This window comes from Hypomesus transpacificus, chromosome 17, assembly GCF_021917145.1.
Source record: "Hypomesus transpacificus isolate Combined female chromosome 17, fHypTra1, whole genome shotgun sequence".
NCBI classification, from domain to species: Eukaryota; Metazoa; Chordata; class Actinopteri; order Osmeriformes; family Osmeridae; genus Hypomesus; species Hypomesus transpacificus.
The window spans coordinates 13,340,518-13,358,168 of record NC_061076.1 but is presented as its reverse complement, the minus strand read 5'-3'; the positions used below and the strand labels follow the sequence as shown (position 1 = coordinate 13,358,168).

Genomic DNA, 17,651 nt, shown 5'->3' with positions numbered 1-17,651 from the left:
GGCTGCAGAAAACCGGGAAATGATACCATTTAAAACGGCAAAAGGACCACACGGATCATACAAATAGTTAGATTTAAAAAGACCAAAAAAGTCGAAGAGGACAGCCTTTAAGAGAGAAAGCGATTCCCCATTGATCTGTCGCATCAGAATTTGGATTTGAGTCACGAAAGTCTTGAAATTTGAGTGAGAATGTCGCCCGGTACAGACCGCATTGTCGAGCGGCAGCCATGTCTTCACGTCATGTCAAAAAGTTCATAATTGTACAGTTTTACAGTCAATTCTGCATCTAAAAAGTCGAGCAGGGTAGCCTTCAAAAGATATGGGAATTCTGCTTTTAGCCAGCTGGTCCGATTCTTTTTCTGATTTGTTTAAAATGGCAACTGATTTGTCCAAGTGCCTCAAAAAGTTAATGTCAAGCCCTGTAATCCAGTGGACAGAGATATATGATGACCTGATCGACACTCCAAGTGTATAATTCCCGGGAGAAGTTCGTCTTTTGCAACCAACATGCGCAGTTGAGCCTGCTTGACAGTCATGTGACGTAGGGTGCAATATGATCATTCGAACGCGGGTCTCACAGCATAACGTATGCGTAGCCGGTGACGCCACCTCCCCGAAATTCGTTTTTTGCAGGTTGCGATGTCTGCTAGCATGGTAGCATTGCTACGAGTATTATGCTAGCTAATTTAGCCCGTAAGCTAACTGAAGCTAGCTAGCTACCGTTTTGGAAAAATAACTTGCGCTTTGGGGCCCGTCGGAAATATTTAAAACTCACTAAAGGTAAATATGAGTTAATTCCCGGGCAAAAGAAAACATACATTACCCACTTTCGTTTTCGAAGTGTTACACAACGGCATGCTGTACTGCCCATATTCGTGCATTGCTTGGTGTTACGGCCCAACTGGTTTCCAATTTAACTGGTTCCCCAGCTGTGCGTGCACCTATCAGTCTGCCTCTATCACCAGATTCGTCACAAATTCGCAAACATGTTACTGGCGATTTTCAAGTCGGATCTCATATTTGCTGCGGCAAACATGAAAGTAGGCCTATGGGCTACGTGCACACTACATTAGACAACCATTAGCGACAAAATAAATGGAGACAAAATAAAACATTTGCAGGCTCGCATGGAGTGGGTTTCGATCCCACGAGCAAAAACACCTGCAATATTACAAACCATTGCATTATACCGCAAGTAATCTGAAGCACATGCATAACACGGTCACAAATATTTTAAGTACGTTGACCTTCAGGCAACATGTTGTTTTGGTTCTTCTGAATCAACTAGTTACCGTAGACACCACCCGAATGTAGGCTACTCATCACGTATTTGGAGTTGTCTCAAGGCAATAGCCATATTTACCACCTATCTTTTGGGGTTAGGCTACTGGAGTTCACCCAAAACAGCTGGTTACCTGTTAGGGTTACCTTGCCATGATTATCAGAAGTATGATCATGTCTGTGCCCACGTTTCTATATCATGCAGCGGCGATTTAAGTATTACTTCGCAATATGGGGTGTCATTAGCCTAAGAGTCTGTAATATCGTGGTTAATATGGCATATAAACATAGGTAAAAGTCTTGGAAAGTTTAGGCTATTTTTCGCTAGGTTCCTACGAACATGTCTTAATCTGCCAGAAAGTTGGTTCCCTTTCGTTCTTTTGGTGAGCAGCTAAATCCTTATTTAGCACTAGCGTTGCTACTGTATCCCTGCCTGTGTTTAAGCTGTTGCGCTGATATACTCAGCAAGTATCGTGTTGTGGTGTTGGAGGACTGATCGAAAAGTGCATCATACGTACAAGTCATTTAGCTAAGACTTGCATGTACAGTACGTAATGTCACGTTAAATAATGTATTTAAACTCAAGCTTATATGGTGCGACGCTGTATATCAGTTGTAAAAATGACGGTAACAAAACTGACCCATCTGCAACCGACGCAAGTACACCCCACAATTTCCGCAGAAATTTGCCTTCCAAAAGTGCTAAACGTAAACCCCCTTGCTAATATTAATCCCCAATTTCACTGGATAACAATTAATACATTTATGTATTATTATGCAAAATATTGAATGAATTAAAAAACTAAGGATGTCCCTTTCTTCATAAACTACCAGCATCAAATGTTAATAAACAATATATTTAAAAATATTTGTTTTTAGGGGTGCTGAGATCAAATTTAGGGGTGCTTGAGCACTCCTAAAAATTGTCTAAAATTGCCACTGAATTGTACCCTCTCTAGCTACATTAATAAATGCATTGCAGGTCAATATAAGGTGTGCCCCTAAATGTTCTGCTTGCGCTCCTAAAATTATCAGTCAGGGGCTACTGTGCTCCTAGTAAAAAAAGTTAGTCTGGAGCCATGCAACGGAGTGCAGAAGGCTTCCGCGAATGAACTAATGCAATTAACAAAGGCATTCGCAATAAAATGAAACTAAGCCTAGTAAGGAAAATATGAAAATTCAGTTTAGTTATTTAGAAGCGAATTCGCTTTTACAACCGATAATCATCTGCTTTTAAAGGGGTTGGCTAGCGGGAAAAAACAACAATATAAAGTGGGTATACTTTCATTAAAGATTAGTGAATTTTGTTCGATAAATTAATGTGTTTACTGATGTCAAAACTGCCAGCATATTGCAAATGTTCAGCGCTGCATGGGCGTATCTAGCCCTATTTCAAAAAGTTTCATTTGCCCCCCCCCCAAAAAAATAAATAAAAATAATATATAATCTAAATATGTTCATTTCTCTTTCTAAAACCCACTAGCGGACACCATTTAAAAATATATTTTCAAAAATGTCTTTTGGGGGAACATGACCCCAGACCCCCATGTTTTGCTAGATCACAGGAAAAATAATAGGTTTTATTTAGGGGCTTAGCCCCCCCAAAAGTGGGAACCTAGATTCGCTCTGCAGAGCTGTAAGGTGAATTAGGCCTACAATTCTGACAACTGGCTCAACCATTGTGTATGTAAGGACTTTTGTTATGAACTAAAGGTTTAGATGTTTGTGGTGGTAAGACAATATACCAGAGAACCAATAAAGTGAACTTTGATCAACATAACATAAGCAATTTAGAACGTAGGAAACAGCAGACAAACGAAGGCCCTATCCATAATAGATGATGAGTGTTTTGTCAGCTTACTGACCCAAGGCTATGTAACACTGGGTAAAGGTCTGCGGACGCACCTACCACACTGGAATGCTGCTACACTAGGTGTTTCTGTATGTTTAATCCTTGTATAAGTGAAGCTTTCTAAACAGCTTTGGCACTGAGATGGTGAAATGACTACTATGCTGATTTATAGTACAAAGCCACTCGTCCCATTGTGATGTGTGGTCTTTGTTTTCAGTCACAGACACAGCTTCTGAAATATTGGCCAATCAATTACCATAAATAATTGTAGAAATGCAGGTGCCTGAAATGGAGCTTATATGTAATGTATTTCAGCCTCACGAGAGAAAAGCATGTCACTGCGAAGTAAATTGATTAAGGTCTCATTCATTATGTTGTTGTCTCCATGAAAATTGTACTAGATGAGAAAGTTGAGTGGGTGCAGGACTATGCGTTGTGGAAGGTGTGTCTCCACCAACAGTGTGGCATTAGTAATGTTATGAGATTTCTACACTTGTTGTCAGTTGTAAGAGGGGAGATAACAATAGACAAGAACAATGAGGCAATAATGTCGTTTATAAAGTCTATATGTTTTCGAAGTCTCCGATGTTGAAAGAGATAGATAAAAGATAGGATATGTCAAGGTCAAGGTAGCTTTATTTCGTACCCGTTGTTTTACAGATAAATTGTTTTACAGATAAATTGTTTTACAGATAAATAGAATTTAGTTGCCCAGAACGACATGTGGCAACACAGATGTTAATACAGAGTGAAACACACAACATAAACTAGGTTTTGGACCCCCTTATCTACAGGAAATTCATAATTAAACCATAACCAAGTAATGAACCTATCAGGTGTATGGGTTATAAGCCCAGATGCAGGGGAAAACATATGCAATGCTGTTTAAGAGATTTTTTATTTATATTTGGAGAGGAAACTGGTATTTCAGGTTTATCTGACAGGTGAGCATGTCAATTGTTAGAGGAGGAGGTGTGTGTATAGAAGGAGTGGAACATTTTAGTTTAAAAGAACAGAATATCTTTAACAATTTACAAACTGAAACATGGCAATCTGCAAAGCACTATGCTGGACTCTGTTGGTTGCCTTCCTGGCAAAAGGTAAGTTCACCTTTTATTCTAATGCAGTACTAAAGTGATATAACTGAACACTTTATAATTAAAGTTTCACAATGGTATTTGTAGGCCATTTAGACATATATATATATATATAAAATACTTTTAATAGTTTCACAATGTGCTTGATGAGGTAAAAATGGTTCCTTTACAGGGTCATTAAAAGTTTTTATTCATGTTTTGGGGACTGATAACTGAGTTTTTAATGGGAATCACGATAGACAACAACAAAAAAGAATAACTACAGTTACATTTATAAAAGGTATTTCCAACCACCCAATTAATTCTAGAATTTTCATTGATAAACAATAATCTGTGACAATTGTATCTGGCCATAGTAAAGTATTGAATTACATTCTTTTAAATGGGAAATTGTAAAAAATATTTGTTAAGACGTCTGCTTTGTATCCCTGGATGGGTGAAGTACAGCTTCGGACCAGTGCACGTTTTTATTTAATAAAAAATAAATTGAAGACAATTTTTGGTGAGGAACAGAAGGGTAAAATTTGCAGTGGCCTCTTACATTTTACCGTTCTGTTCCGCATGAAAAATTGTCCTTCTCAACTTTTGAAAAAATGAAAGAAAAAGGTACAGTGGGTACAGCGGTCAACATTTTTTCCAGTGGTGTATATTTTGCTTAGACCGCTGATTTGCATGTGAGATATGCACTCACATGCAAACTTCGAAGCCACTTCGAAGACTTCATGTTGTTTAGAGTTTTAGGAAATATAAAAAACTGCTGATGTAACTGAATTTTTCATGGCAATAGAGAACGGTGTTACAACATTCCAGCCTCATATAAGTAAACTCAGAGATAAGATCTGATTTTGCAGTAGGATTGAAGCAAATAAAATGTAATCTGACAGGCAGAGAGAGTAAAGGAAGGACATAGAGCAAGATCTCAAGGTCTTGGCCAACTATTACAACTGTATGTTCTTAACCTAGCAGGAGCGTTTCTGACATTCACGTGAAGATAAATCTAAATTAAATACCTGGTGTTATGTCTTTTTCAGGGTGTTACTCTCAGTTGAATGGTAAGTCTCTTTTCAATCAATCTTTTCATTTCTACGGTCTTAATCATATTCACAGTGCTTGTGCAATGGATGAACAATAGTTTACTTAAAGGTAATTTCAATAGAACTGGTGTACGTTGACCATGCATTGGCTGAGCCCTAGAATGTAGGGTGAGGGACTTAAAAGTAAAGGCCGATTTATACTTCTGCGTTTTTACGCACACGGGGAACGCCCTCTCCGTCAGGAAATGCCTTCTGCGTGTCCTCGCAGAGCCCTCGCAGAGCTCTGCATGCGCATCCTGATTTTCCTGACTATCCGTCTGTCTGTGCGTATTTTTACGGAAACCCCTTGGCTGTGATTGGTCCGTATTAAGAACCACTTGCGTCAGGGGTGGGGGCGGGTTTGCCGTGACCAACAAGAGAACAGAATCCTTTGACTGCCATTGTTGTAGGTTTTTACAATTCATATTTCAGCTAAACAGTACATGTAAATCAGCATCTGAATTCAAATGTAACGAGAAATGGGCAGTGTAGTTGCTGAAAATGTGCTTATTTTATTGATGAAACGGCTCATTTGTAAATTTGATCCGACTTTTTGATAACCTAGCTAGCACTGCAGTGCAGCGCCATCTACTGTTCTGGCGGTGAATTGCTTTCAGCACGCAGAGCCGTCGGAGTAGTATAAATTCAACCACTCCGTCCGACTCCGTGCGTGCGTCTGTCCGTTAACGGAGACGCAGAAGTATAAATCGGCCTTAAGGCTTCAAAGCTGAAATACTTTATAAATGACAGCAAGAAATGTTGTGCCCATTTCTCTGCAAGTGGAGAGTATGCATCTTCCTCCTCTTTCTGCAGTGCTTCCTTTTTAGTCAACCCTGTGTATTCTCTTGAAAAAAATTATAAGACTTAGGCTACATAAGGAACACAACACCCTTTTGCTGTCAGTGTGTGGCCAGGCTCCACTCAACTCCAAGATTGTAGGTGGTCAGGACGCCCCAGTGGGAGGCTGGCCCTGGCAGGCTAGTCTACAACAATCAACCTTCCATTTCTGTGGAGGATCTCTCATCAACAACCAGTATGTTCTGACTGCTGCTCACTGTTTCTCCAGGTAAGGATTCATCCAAATCTACAGTACAATGTTGTGTTTAACCAAAACCTTTCTGACACTTATTTGTGATATACTTAACAACTCCCCCCACCCCCCAGCACCAGCACATCAAATCTGCAGGTCATCTTGGGAGCTAAGAGCCTGGATCAACCCAATCCTAACCAGGTGTCCAGCTCAGTAGCACAGATCATCTGCAATCCCAACTATGATAAGAGTACCAGCGACAATGATATGTGTCTGCTGAAGCTGTCCTCTCCTGTGACTTTTACCAACTATATCCAGCCTGTCTGCTTAGCAGCACCTGGCAGCACCTACAATGCAGGCATTGTCAGCTGGGTCACTGGTTGGGGGACTATTAATTCAGACGGTGAGCACTCATGAGGTATTTTAAAGTACTAGACAACTGTATTACAGACCTAGATTAAAGATATCCAAATAAAGATAATCAATACCTTGAATAAGTCTCCATCTACTGGAATTGTGCATTTACTACAGTTTTACTGATATACAGGGAAAGGAAGTACAATTTACTGCCTTAGAATTATGAGTCTTAAAGATACTGATACATTAAATACTGATTAAATGACGTATCACCTCCTCTATCAAGCCCACCCACATCAAAATTGTATTAACTTTAGGTTTTTAATTACTTTTAAATATGTGTGTAATATAATAAGTTTGTGGCGGTAACACTGAAATTAAATGTAATTCAGTACTTTTCATTGGTTGATTTTTTCTGTTTCACCAGTGGACCTCCCCTCCCCTAGGAATCTCCAGGAAGTAGATGTGCCAATAGTGGGGAACAGACAGTGCAACTGTAACTATGGAGTCGGCTCTATCACAGACAACATGTTGTGTGCTGGTTTAAAAGCTGGAGGAAAGGACTCCTGTCAGGTAATATGCTACTTAATGTAACTCTTTTGATAGTTGATCATTAATAAACATACGTTTTTGTATTGCTTAAAAAGTGTTAATCTCTGACATTGTTAAACCCTCTCCAGGGTGACTCAGGGGGTCCCATGGTCAGCAAACAGGGTGGTCGCTGGATCCAGTCTGGTGTGGTGAGTTTTGGCAAAGGCTGTGCTCTGGCCAATTTCCCAGGAGTCTATGCCAGAGTATCCAAGTACCAGACGTGGATCAACAGCATAATCACCAGCAGCCAGCCAGGATTTGTTACTTTCAACTCTGGTGGAACTAACTCTGACCTAAGTATCACCTGCACTGGCTTACCACCTGTCCCGACCACTGTATCTCCTACAACTAAACGTGAGTTACAGTATTACAGTTACAGTAATAGGAAACTTTCATGGATTTGTCTCTAATGAATTGTAAAATGAGTAGCTCAAAGGCTCTCTACAGGTAAATGATTTGGGTGCATCAAAATGCAGATGTTCACATATGGCTTCAAACCTCTACTTGAGGAGCAGAAGGGAAATTAATCATTAATTTGCACATGGACTGGGAGGAAAATAGAACAGCGTTTACTTGAAATTCCTTAATTGGTAAAAAATATGCTGATAGTTGATTATAGTGAGTTAATCTCAGTGTGTAGATCCCACCTTAGAAATGCAGGCAAGTCCAGGCAATTGTTCAAAGTGACAATTTTTATAAGGGAATTATTATTTTATACATTTATGATGACTGTAGCATATATATCAAATTAATAATTATTGAATAGTTCAAAGGACTATAAAGGTATTTAATCTTAGTGTCCCCTTTTTTCCATTGATCCCTGTGTAGCTGGGGTTTGCGGCAGTGCCTCTTTGAATTCCCGTATTGGTGGAGGTTCTGTGGCATCAGCTGGCACATGGCCATGGATGGCCAGCATACACCTAAATGGAACACATGTCTGTGGAGGAACACTAGTGGCAGAAAACTTTGTCATGAGTGATGCTGGCTGTTTCTCCAGGTAAAATACTCAAATAATGTTTCAGTTCTGGCCTAGCTATAAATAGCTATTTAGCAGAAAGAGAGCACCACTAAAATATATGCTTAAATACTTACTGTTTTAGTGTCAAATACAGTGGCGGCGCCGGATAATTTTTAATGCAGGTGCTGAGGGGGTGCAAGATCATTGACAGGGGGAGCTGCGCAATTATATATATATTATATATAAATACTATTAATAAATAAGCAATATTTTTTGGGGTGCTATCGGGGTGCTTTGGTCTTTCTTGGGGGTGCTGAAGCACCTGCTAGCCCCTCCCTAGCGCCGCCCATGGTCAAATACATAATAATGACAAACAATGAGACTAGCAAGGTCAGTTCATGCATGCCGTACTCAATTGAACATACTGGTTAGTATAAAATAAAAAAGTAAATGTTAAATTCCACGATACCACAAATTTGGCTTAGGTTAGTTAGTTGACTTAAATAAAGTGGTAATATTTGTCAACCACACCCTTCCTCTCTCTTCTGTGGTATATTACTTTGAATCAGTCAACTGTTTGTGTCCAGATGTAGTCTTCAGAAAAACCAACAAATAAATCGTAATCACGTAAAGGTGTCCATTAGGTTGTATTGTATTGAAAAAAATGACAACATTTATTGTTTCTTTCATTTCTGCACTTTACCCAGCCAGCCAAAGGCCTCTGGTTGGATGGTCGTCTTGGGAAGTCTGAAACAAAATGGAACCAATCCATTCGAGGTGACCCTGAGCGTAACCAACATCACTATGAGTAACTTGACGGGAAACAATATAGCACTTCTTCAACTAGGAACCAAACCCACACTCTCGAACTACATCCAGCCTATTTGCCTGGACACCAGCAACACAAACGTTACCTTAGGCTCTACATGCTGGGTGGCTGGCTGGGGTGCAGGGCAAGGAGGTATGTGAAAAATGTATACATGTGTTTGTGTACAGAGCAGTTGTTTGAATTAAGTAGTGTATGGAATGTGTTAAATTAATAAGTGTATGAAAATAAGATGCAGTGCATTCATCTGTCTTTCCTTCATTCCCAAGTGAGCCTGCAAGAGTTGCAAACCTCTGTGGTGGATTGCGGTAATGCATAAACAGCTGACAGCATTTGCACTGGAGCTGTGACTTTGCAAAAGGTAGAGTACCTCCATACTGGCCCTTGGTTGACACAGAGTTACAGTATTGTAGCTGTATGATAACCATAATGTCTCTTCCCTTTCTTTTTACAGGGTGATGAAGGGGGTCCCCTAATGTGTAAGCAGAATAATGCATGGTTTCAGGCTGCTGTGTTGACTCTGACAAGCATTTCTAACAGCAGTACTAACAGCAGCAGCAATAGCAACAAAACACTATCAGACTTGGCACAGCGATCTTCCCCCATGGTCTTCTCCAAAGTATCCCGCTATGGGACCTTCATTATAGCCACTGTAGGAGGTTTGCTGTCCCCTGCCTCAACCAGCAGCCCTGTTGCTGCCACCACCGTCAATGGAGCTTTCCCAGCTCAGACCTCCTTCTCTTCTCTCCTTCTCTTGTCCCTCAATGGTGTCTTATTTTTCTTCAAATAAGGTTTAATGAACCAGAACACTTCCACAAAAGTTTAGAATGTCCTTTCCATAACATGTGTCTAGGAAGTTTGTTTTCAGTCCTGAATGTTTACAACCTATTTTGCCCTAAATCATTCAAGGACATTTTGTTACTGACACAGAATTTTTTTTTTTCACAAAGTAGGACAAATATGTACTTACAAGAAAAAAATGATATTCAAGCAATGCAGTTAAATTGGAATAACCTTTGTCAGATTCCGTTTGTTTTCACAGTACATAGTAAAAGATTATGTATTCTTTCAAATTTCGAAAATGTATTTCACAGATTTGAAGGACTAGCAGCACTAAAACCAACCTGTGTCATAGTTGTCAGCACTGCATTCACCATGTTGACCTTTTGAGGGTTTACCTCATCTGCAGACACAACTAAAGTGTACTGAATCTCTCTCAAATATTATGGTATACTCAAGCTATTTCTGGTAATTTATAGTCAAGATGTTTTACTTTTTTGCGTTGAGGCTCTGGATACCAATTTGTACCATTTAGCTGCATGCAGTCATAAAAAGAAAGAGTTGCATCAATTGATTGGCTTTACGTTCATGGTACTGCACTGTAGGATAGTTAGAACTAGAGCGAGCTAGCATGAGTTTCAAACACAGCAGCATCGTCGTTGTGGAACAGTTGTACTGCATTGTATGAAGGAGCTGTGCCAAGGTAAGAATGTGTAAGTTCTTGGCTCATTTTCTGGCATCTAGTACATTTAATATTTCAGTATCTTAAAGTGCCGAGATTTTTTGATGCTAGCTAGAAATGTAGAAGCCAGAACGTAGCAAAAACAATGTGCTACGAAGTGAGTGATGACCTGTTTATGTAATGTTAAGTGTAGCTTGCTAATTTAGTGCACTATTTATGTTTATTGAGAAACTAATGCCTACAAACAAGTTTGTGTGAGAGGAAAGCTGTATTTAATAATTAATTCATAAAGGTGGTCGCTTATTTGCACCAAAGTCTGGTAGTTAGTACGGTAAGAAATTGGATTATATTATACAGTATCAAGGAACCATCAAAGAACAGAGTACAACATGGTTAATCTATTCATAAAGTGAATGTTTACTAAGCAAACTATGAGTTAGAAACCATTGTAACATTCAGTCCATCATGAGTTAGAGACCATTGTAACATTCAGTCCATCATGTGATTATCATTACAGCTTACTGTCTGTTTATGTGTGTGTGTGTGTTGTGGTTATGGCCCTTGCAGTCTGGCATTGCTACTGAGGTTGATGTGAGCTGAAAAGGAGGCCCAGTGCCTTGGAGGTGGATGTCAGACCACTGGACGAACGAGCGCTGGATGGGAGACCACTAGTTGAAGGAGCGCTGGATGGGAGAACACTGGATGAGAGAGAGCTGGAAGGGGGACCACTGGATGAGGGAAAATGTGATGGAGTGGGCTGTCTTATATTTGAACCACAGTATTTTTGTCATTACTATGCTTTTAATTGTGGTCGTTATTGAGTTATATTGAGTTTGCTCCTGTTGACTTTAGCAAACCACCTCTTTCTCTCACTATCAGCTGGGAAGCTGTAGCCTACATCACGACTCCCTATTTGGAGCATGCAATACATCCAAGATGCTTGGTGCAAGACCAAGACAGCGCAGTGTAGACAAAAGTGTTACCTTTATTGTGACACTCTTTTCATAGCAGAGACTAAAATAACGTGTACATATTTGAATAGTCATGTTGGCTATCATAGTTGTACTGTAGCCTTTCACAACCAAGTCCTTGAGGTTTAATCATTGTGCACTACACATGCTTAAAATGTTATTAAACTGTTTCCTATTTCTATCATTACATGGTCATAATCACCTTGTGTGCTGTCAGTTATTGATGATTCAATAAAAAGGAATAAGTAGGGCAAGATTAAATAAAGATGCAGAACATACTACTTGTTTGTAAGTTACATTTAATGACAACACATGAAGGGTATGAAGAGATTCTTAAATTGGAGTACAGCTCTGGTTGCATCTATATGGCTGTTGATTTGCCTGATAGACTTGCTGTTGATAATGACAAAAATGCAGAACACGCCACTACAAATGCACTCCATAAACTATGACTAAATTGTGTCGGTCAAACTGCAGAGTATTACAGTATAACTATGCTAACCTGCTAGGGAAGTTTACCGGCTACCTGCCTAATGTTACAACATTGGATTAAAATTATTAGAGCTACGTTTTACTCATTTACACGAGTTCCTTAGTTTAACCCGTATGACAGATCGTTGCTAGCTAGAGCTAAATTCATCTGAATTTGTGGTTGCCGTGTACGCGATAAGTAGGCTACACTTCAAAATATCCACATATCATCTGACCAGATATCAATAGTTTGATCAGCTGCCTTTAGTAGCTCCAATATCCGTCTGGACATGTTTACTGTGACTTTACGTCTCTAATCTATCTGGTCTTGCTATGGCATGTAGTGATGTGTCGTTCGTGAACGATTCGTTCATTTTGAACGAATCCTTATAAGGACTCGGGAGTAACGAGTCCTCTCAACGAGTGATTCGTTCATTTCCCGACTCGGTCTTTCTACGAGTCTTTGGATCATTTTTCACGTGACCTGCATAGGCTCTGTAGCTAGAGGAAACGAACGATTCGTTCCTTTCCCGACTCGGTCTTTCTACGAGTCTTTGGATCATTTTTCACGTGACCTGTACAGGCTGTAGCAAGAGGAAACGAACGATTCGTTCCTTTCCCGACTCGGTCTTTCTACGAGTCTTTGGATCATTTTTCACGTGACCTGCATAGGCTCTGTAGCTAGAGGAAACGAATGATTAGTTCCTTCCCCGACTCGGTCTTTCTACGAGTCTTTGGATCCTTTTTTCACGTGACCCGCATTGTATTTTTTAGTAGAGGAAACAGTTTCCTTATTCCCTTTCGCGTGGCCGCTGTTTTAGTAAGACGTGAATGAATGATATTCGCTCAAGTCATCATACTGACTGGTTTTGTTATTTTCACTTTACATTTACACTTACAGTTTAGTGCAGTGTAATTGTTTGACGTGATAATTAAATGCTAGTGTGATAATACATGACCAAATCATACAAACTCATGATACATTATTTTAATGCAGGAATTTATTTTGAAATAGTATTTGCTGGTGCACATGTCATGCACTAACCTACAGTGGACGTATAGGGGCTAGTGATGTGTCGTTTGTGAACGATTCGTTCATTTTGAACGAATCCTTATAAGGACTCGGGAGTAACGAGTCCTCTCAACGAGTGATTCGTTCATTTCCCGACTCGGTCTTTCTACGAGTCTTTGGATCATTTTTCACGTGACCTGCATAGGCTCTGTAGCTAGAGGAAACGAACGATTCGTTCCTTTCCCGACTCGGTCTTTCTACGAGTCTTTGGATCATTTTTCACGTGACCTGTATAGGCTGTAGCAAGAGGAAACGAACGATTCGTTCCTTTCCCGACTCGGTCTTTCTACGAGTCTTTGGATCATTTTTCACGTGACCTGCATAGGCTCTGTAGCTAGAGGAAACGAATGATTAGTTCCTTTCCCGACTCGGTCTTTCTACGAGTCTTTGGATCATTTTTCACGTGACCTGCATAGGCTCTGTAGCTAGAGGAAACGAATGATTAGTTCCTTCACCGACTCGGTCTTTCTACGAGTCTTTGGATCCTTTTTTCACGTGACCCGCATTGTATTTTTTTGTAGAGGAAACAGTTTCCTTATTCCCTTTCGCGTGGCCGCTGTTTTAGTAAGACGTGAATGAATGATATTCGCTCAAGTCATCATACTGACTGGTTTTGTTATTTTCACTTTACATTTACACTTACAGTTTAGTGCAGTGTAATTGTTTGACGTGATAATTAAATGCTAGTGTGATAATACATGACCAAATCATACAAACTCATGATACATTATTTTAATGCAGGAGTTTATTTTGAAATAGTATTTGCTGGTGCACATGTCATGCACTAACCTACAGTGGACGTATAGGGGCTATACGTCCTTTGCAGTGGACGTATAGCCCCCAACCCCCCCCCCCCCCCCCCCTCCTGAAATGAACAAATGACTCGAAAAAAGATTTGTTCATTTTACTGAACGAGATTCAAAGAACCGAATCAGTAAAAAGAACCGAACTTCCCATCACTAATAGGGGCTATACGTCCTTTGCAGTGGACGTATAGCCCCCAACCCCCCCCCCCCCCCCCCCCCCCCCCCCCCCCCTGAAATGAACAAATGACTCGAAAAAAGATTCGTTCATTTTACTGAACGAGATTCAAAGAACCGAATCAGTAAAAAGAACCGAACTTCCCATCACTAATGGCATGATGCTTGGCTGAACCTCCTGCCCTGATCCCGCCCTGATCCCGCCCCTATCCCGCCCCCTAATTAGCTTAAGGATGAAGAAATACAGAAATAAATGTACACAGAAATAAATAAATACAGAAATAAATACAGACAGAAATAAATCTATCAATAAATATATTGCATACGTAGAAATAATTTTACAATTATTTTACTATAGTCTTTTGTTTTCTACATAATTTATTTCTGTCTGTATTTATTTCTGTATTTATTTATTTCTGTGTACATTTATTTCTGTATTTATTTATTTCTGTGTACATTTATTTCTGTATTTCTTCATCCTTAAGCTAATTAGGGGGCGGGATAGGGGCGGGATCAGGGCGGGATCAGGGCAGGACGTTCAGCCAAGCATCATGCCATAGCAAGACCAGATAGATTAGAGACGTAAAGTCACAGTAAACATGTCCAGACGGATATTGGAGCTACTAAAGGCAGCTGATCAAACTATTGATATCTGGTCAGATGATATGTGGATATTTTGAAGTGTAGCCTACTTATCGCGTACACGGCAACCACAAATTCAGATGAATTTAGCTCTAGCTAGCAACGATCTGTCATACGGGTTAAACTAAGGAACTCGTGTAAATGAGTAAAACGTAGCTCTAATAATTTTAATCCAATGTTGTAACATTAGGCAGGTAGCCGGTAAACTTCCCTAGCAGGTTAGCATAGTTATACTGTAATACTCTGCAGTTTGACCGACACAATTTAGTCATAGTTTATGGAGTGCATTTGTAGTGGCGTGTTCTGCATTTTTGTCATTATCAACAGCAAGTCTATCAGGCAAATCAACAGCCATATAGATGCAACCAGAGCTGTACTCCAATTTAAGAATCTCTTCATACCCTTCATGTGTTGTCATTAAATGTAACTTACAAACAAGTAGTATGTTCTGCATCTTTATTTAATCTTGCCCTACTTATTCCTTTTTATTGAATCATCAATAACTGACAGCACACAAGGTGATTATGACCATGTAATGATAGAAATAGGAAACAGTTTAATAACATTTTAAGCATGTGTAGTGCACAATGATTAAACCTCAAGGACTTGGTTGTGAAAGGCTACAGTACAACTATGATAGCCAACATGACTATTCAAATATGTACACGTTATTTTAGTCTCTGCTATGAAAAGAGTGTCACAATAAAGGTAACACTTTTGTCTACACTGCGCTGTCTTGGTCTTGCACCAAGCATCTTGGATGTATTGCATGCTCCAAATAGGGAGTCGTGATGTAGGCTACAGCTTCCCAGCTGATAGTGAGAGAAAGAGGTGGTTTGCTAAAGTCAACAGGAGCAAACTCAATATAACTCAATAACGACCACAATTAAAAGCATAGTAATGACAAAAATACTGTGGTTCAAATATAAGACAGCCCACTCCATCACATTTTCCCTCATCCAGTGGTCCCCCTTCCAGCTCTCTCTCATCCAGTGTTCTCCCATCCAGCGCTCCTTCAACTAGTGGTCTCCCATCCAGCGCTCGTTCGTCCAGTGGTCTGACATCCACCTCCAAGGCACTGGGCCTCCTTTTCAGCTCACATCAACCTCAGTAGCAATGCCAGACTGCAAGGGCCATAACCACAACACACACACACACATAAACAGACAGTAAGCTGTAATGATAATCACATGATGGACTGAATGTTACAATGGTCTCTAACTCATGATGGACTGAATGTTACAATGGTTTCTAACTCATAGTTTGCTTAGTAAACATTCACTTTATGAATAGATTAACCATGTTGTACTCTGTTCTTTGATGGTTCCTTGATACTGTATAATATAATCCAATTTCTTACCGTACTAACTACCAGACTTTGGTGCAAATAAGCGACCACCTTTATGAATTAATTATTAAATACAGCTTTCCTCTCACACAAACTTGTTTGTAGGCATTAGTTTCTCAATAAACATAAATAGTGCACTAAATTAGCAAGCTACACTTAACATTACATAAACAGGTCATCACTCACTTCGTAGCACATTGTTTTTGCTACGTTCTGGCTTCTACATTTCTAGCTAGCATCAAAAAATCTCGGCACTTTAAGATACTGAAATATTAAATGTACTAGATGCCAGAAAATGAACCAAGAACTTACACATTCTTACCTTGGCACAGCTCCTTCATACAATGCAGTACAACTGTTCCACAACGACGATGCTGCTGTGTTTGAAACTCATGCTAGCTCGCTCTAGTTCTAACTATCCTACAGTGCAGTACCATGAACGTAAAGCCAATCAATTGATGCAACTCTTTCTTTTTATGACTCTGCATGCAGCTAAATGGTACAAATTGGTATCCAGAGCCTCAACGCAAAAAAGTAAAACATCTTGACTAGCACTTTTTTAGCAAGGTTAGCTAGCCAAAACTATCAAATCTCTGGCTATCTGTTGCGTGTGTGCAGTCTTTTGTTTACTAAGGTATTCATAGCAACCCCAGGCATGGAAAGTCCATCTTCGCACTCTGATACCAATCAACCAATGGGGTTAAGGTGACACCGTGACATACATTGATTGACAGCTTACCTCATTAGCTTAAGGACAAGGAAATACAGAAATAAATGTACACATAAATAAATAAATACAGAAATAAATGTACACAGAAATAAATAAATACAAAAATAAATAAATACAGAAATAAATGGCCATGTAAATAAATAAATACGTAATTAATATTTTTTCATACATTTATTTTTATATATTTACATTTTTTTATGTATAAGTACATTTATTTATACATTTATTTATTTATTCATTTATTTTTGATTTTGGCAGGTTTGGTCCTCCATACTTTTGACAGCCACACAAAATACGGCACAAAGAGGACACTGTGAGTCTGAGCAATCTGACAACAAAGAGAATTTCTTGAAATGATTGCTAGACACAATCGCATGGTAGCCAAAAAAATGAAAGCAAAACGCAATGCAAAATACACAAGCAATACCATACAAAATGAAATTCTGCAGTGCTTAGCCAGTATGGTGCAGGATTCCATTGTGAAAGAAAGTGAGGTATTCTCCATCATCGCTGATGAAACCAAAGATTTGCAAAAAAAGGAGCAGCTGTCATTAGTACTTTGATATTATTACAATGGGGCTGTTCATGAAATTCCAGCATGCACAAAATATAGATGCTAAGGGGCTTAGTGACATGATCATCAAGTGCTTAGAAAGCTGTGACCTTCAGTATAAATAAAACCTTGTTAGACAAGGTTATGACGGCGCCTCAGTAATGAGTAGTAAACATTCGGGTGTGGCAGCCAGAATTAAGACAGAGGCTAAAACTGCGTTTTATGTCCACTGTAATGCGCACTGTCTAAACCTGGTCTTGGTTGACACTGTAAAGTAAGTTCCAGAGGCAGATTGTTTCTTTTCGCTGCTTGAAAAGATCTATGTATACATGTCAGGCTCTTATGTGCAACAGAAAT

At 39.5% G+C, this 17,651-nt stretch overlaps 1 protein-coding gene across 1 annotated transcript; it reads left to right on the top strand.

The window, feature by feature from the left end:
* The first annotated feature begins 4,080 nt into the window (after positions 1–4,080).
* Positions 4,081–10,395, top strand: LOC124479289 (serine protease 33-like). The gene is made up of 10 exons (XM_047037979.1): positions 4,081–4,233; positions 5,262–5,282; positions 6,207–6,369; positions 6,468–6,736; positions 7,118–7,263; positions 7,371–7,635; positions 8,110–8,278; positions 8,947–9,200; positions 9,335–9,426; positions 9,520–10,395. The coding sequence occupies exons 1-9, from the start codon at positions 4,179–4,181 to the stop codon at positions 9,382–9,384; spliced, it is 1,392 nt and encodes a 463-aa protein (XP_046893935.1). The 5' UTR covers positions 4,081–4,178; the 3' UTR covers positions 9,385–9,426; positions 9,520–10,395.
* Positions 10,396–17,651: the final 7,256 nt, after the last annotated feature.

Bases quoted from the DNA above. Each gene is read 5' to 3' on its own strand.
- LOC124479289 (XM_047037979.1), top strand. From the start codon at position 4,179: ATGGCAATCTGCAAAGCACTATGCTGGACTCTGTTGGTTGCCTTCCTG. The intron at 5,283-6,206 runs GTAAGTCTCTTT...TTTTGCTGTCAG, and splicing joins GTGTTACTCTCAGTTGAATG to TGTGTGGCCAGGCTCCACTC. The intron at 8,279-8,946 runs GTAAAATACTCA...CACTTTACCCAG, and splicing joins GATGCTGGCTGTTTCTCCAG to CCAGCCAAAGGCCTCTGGTT.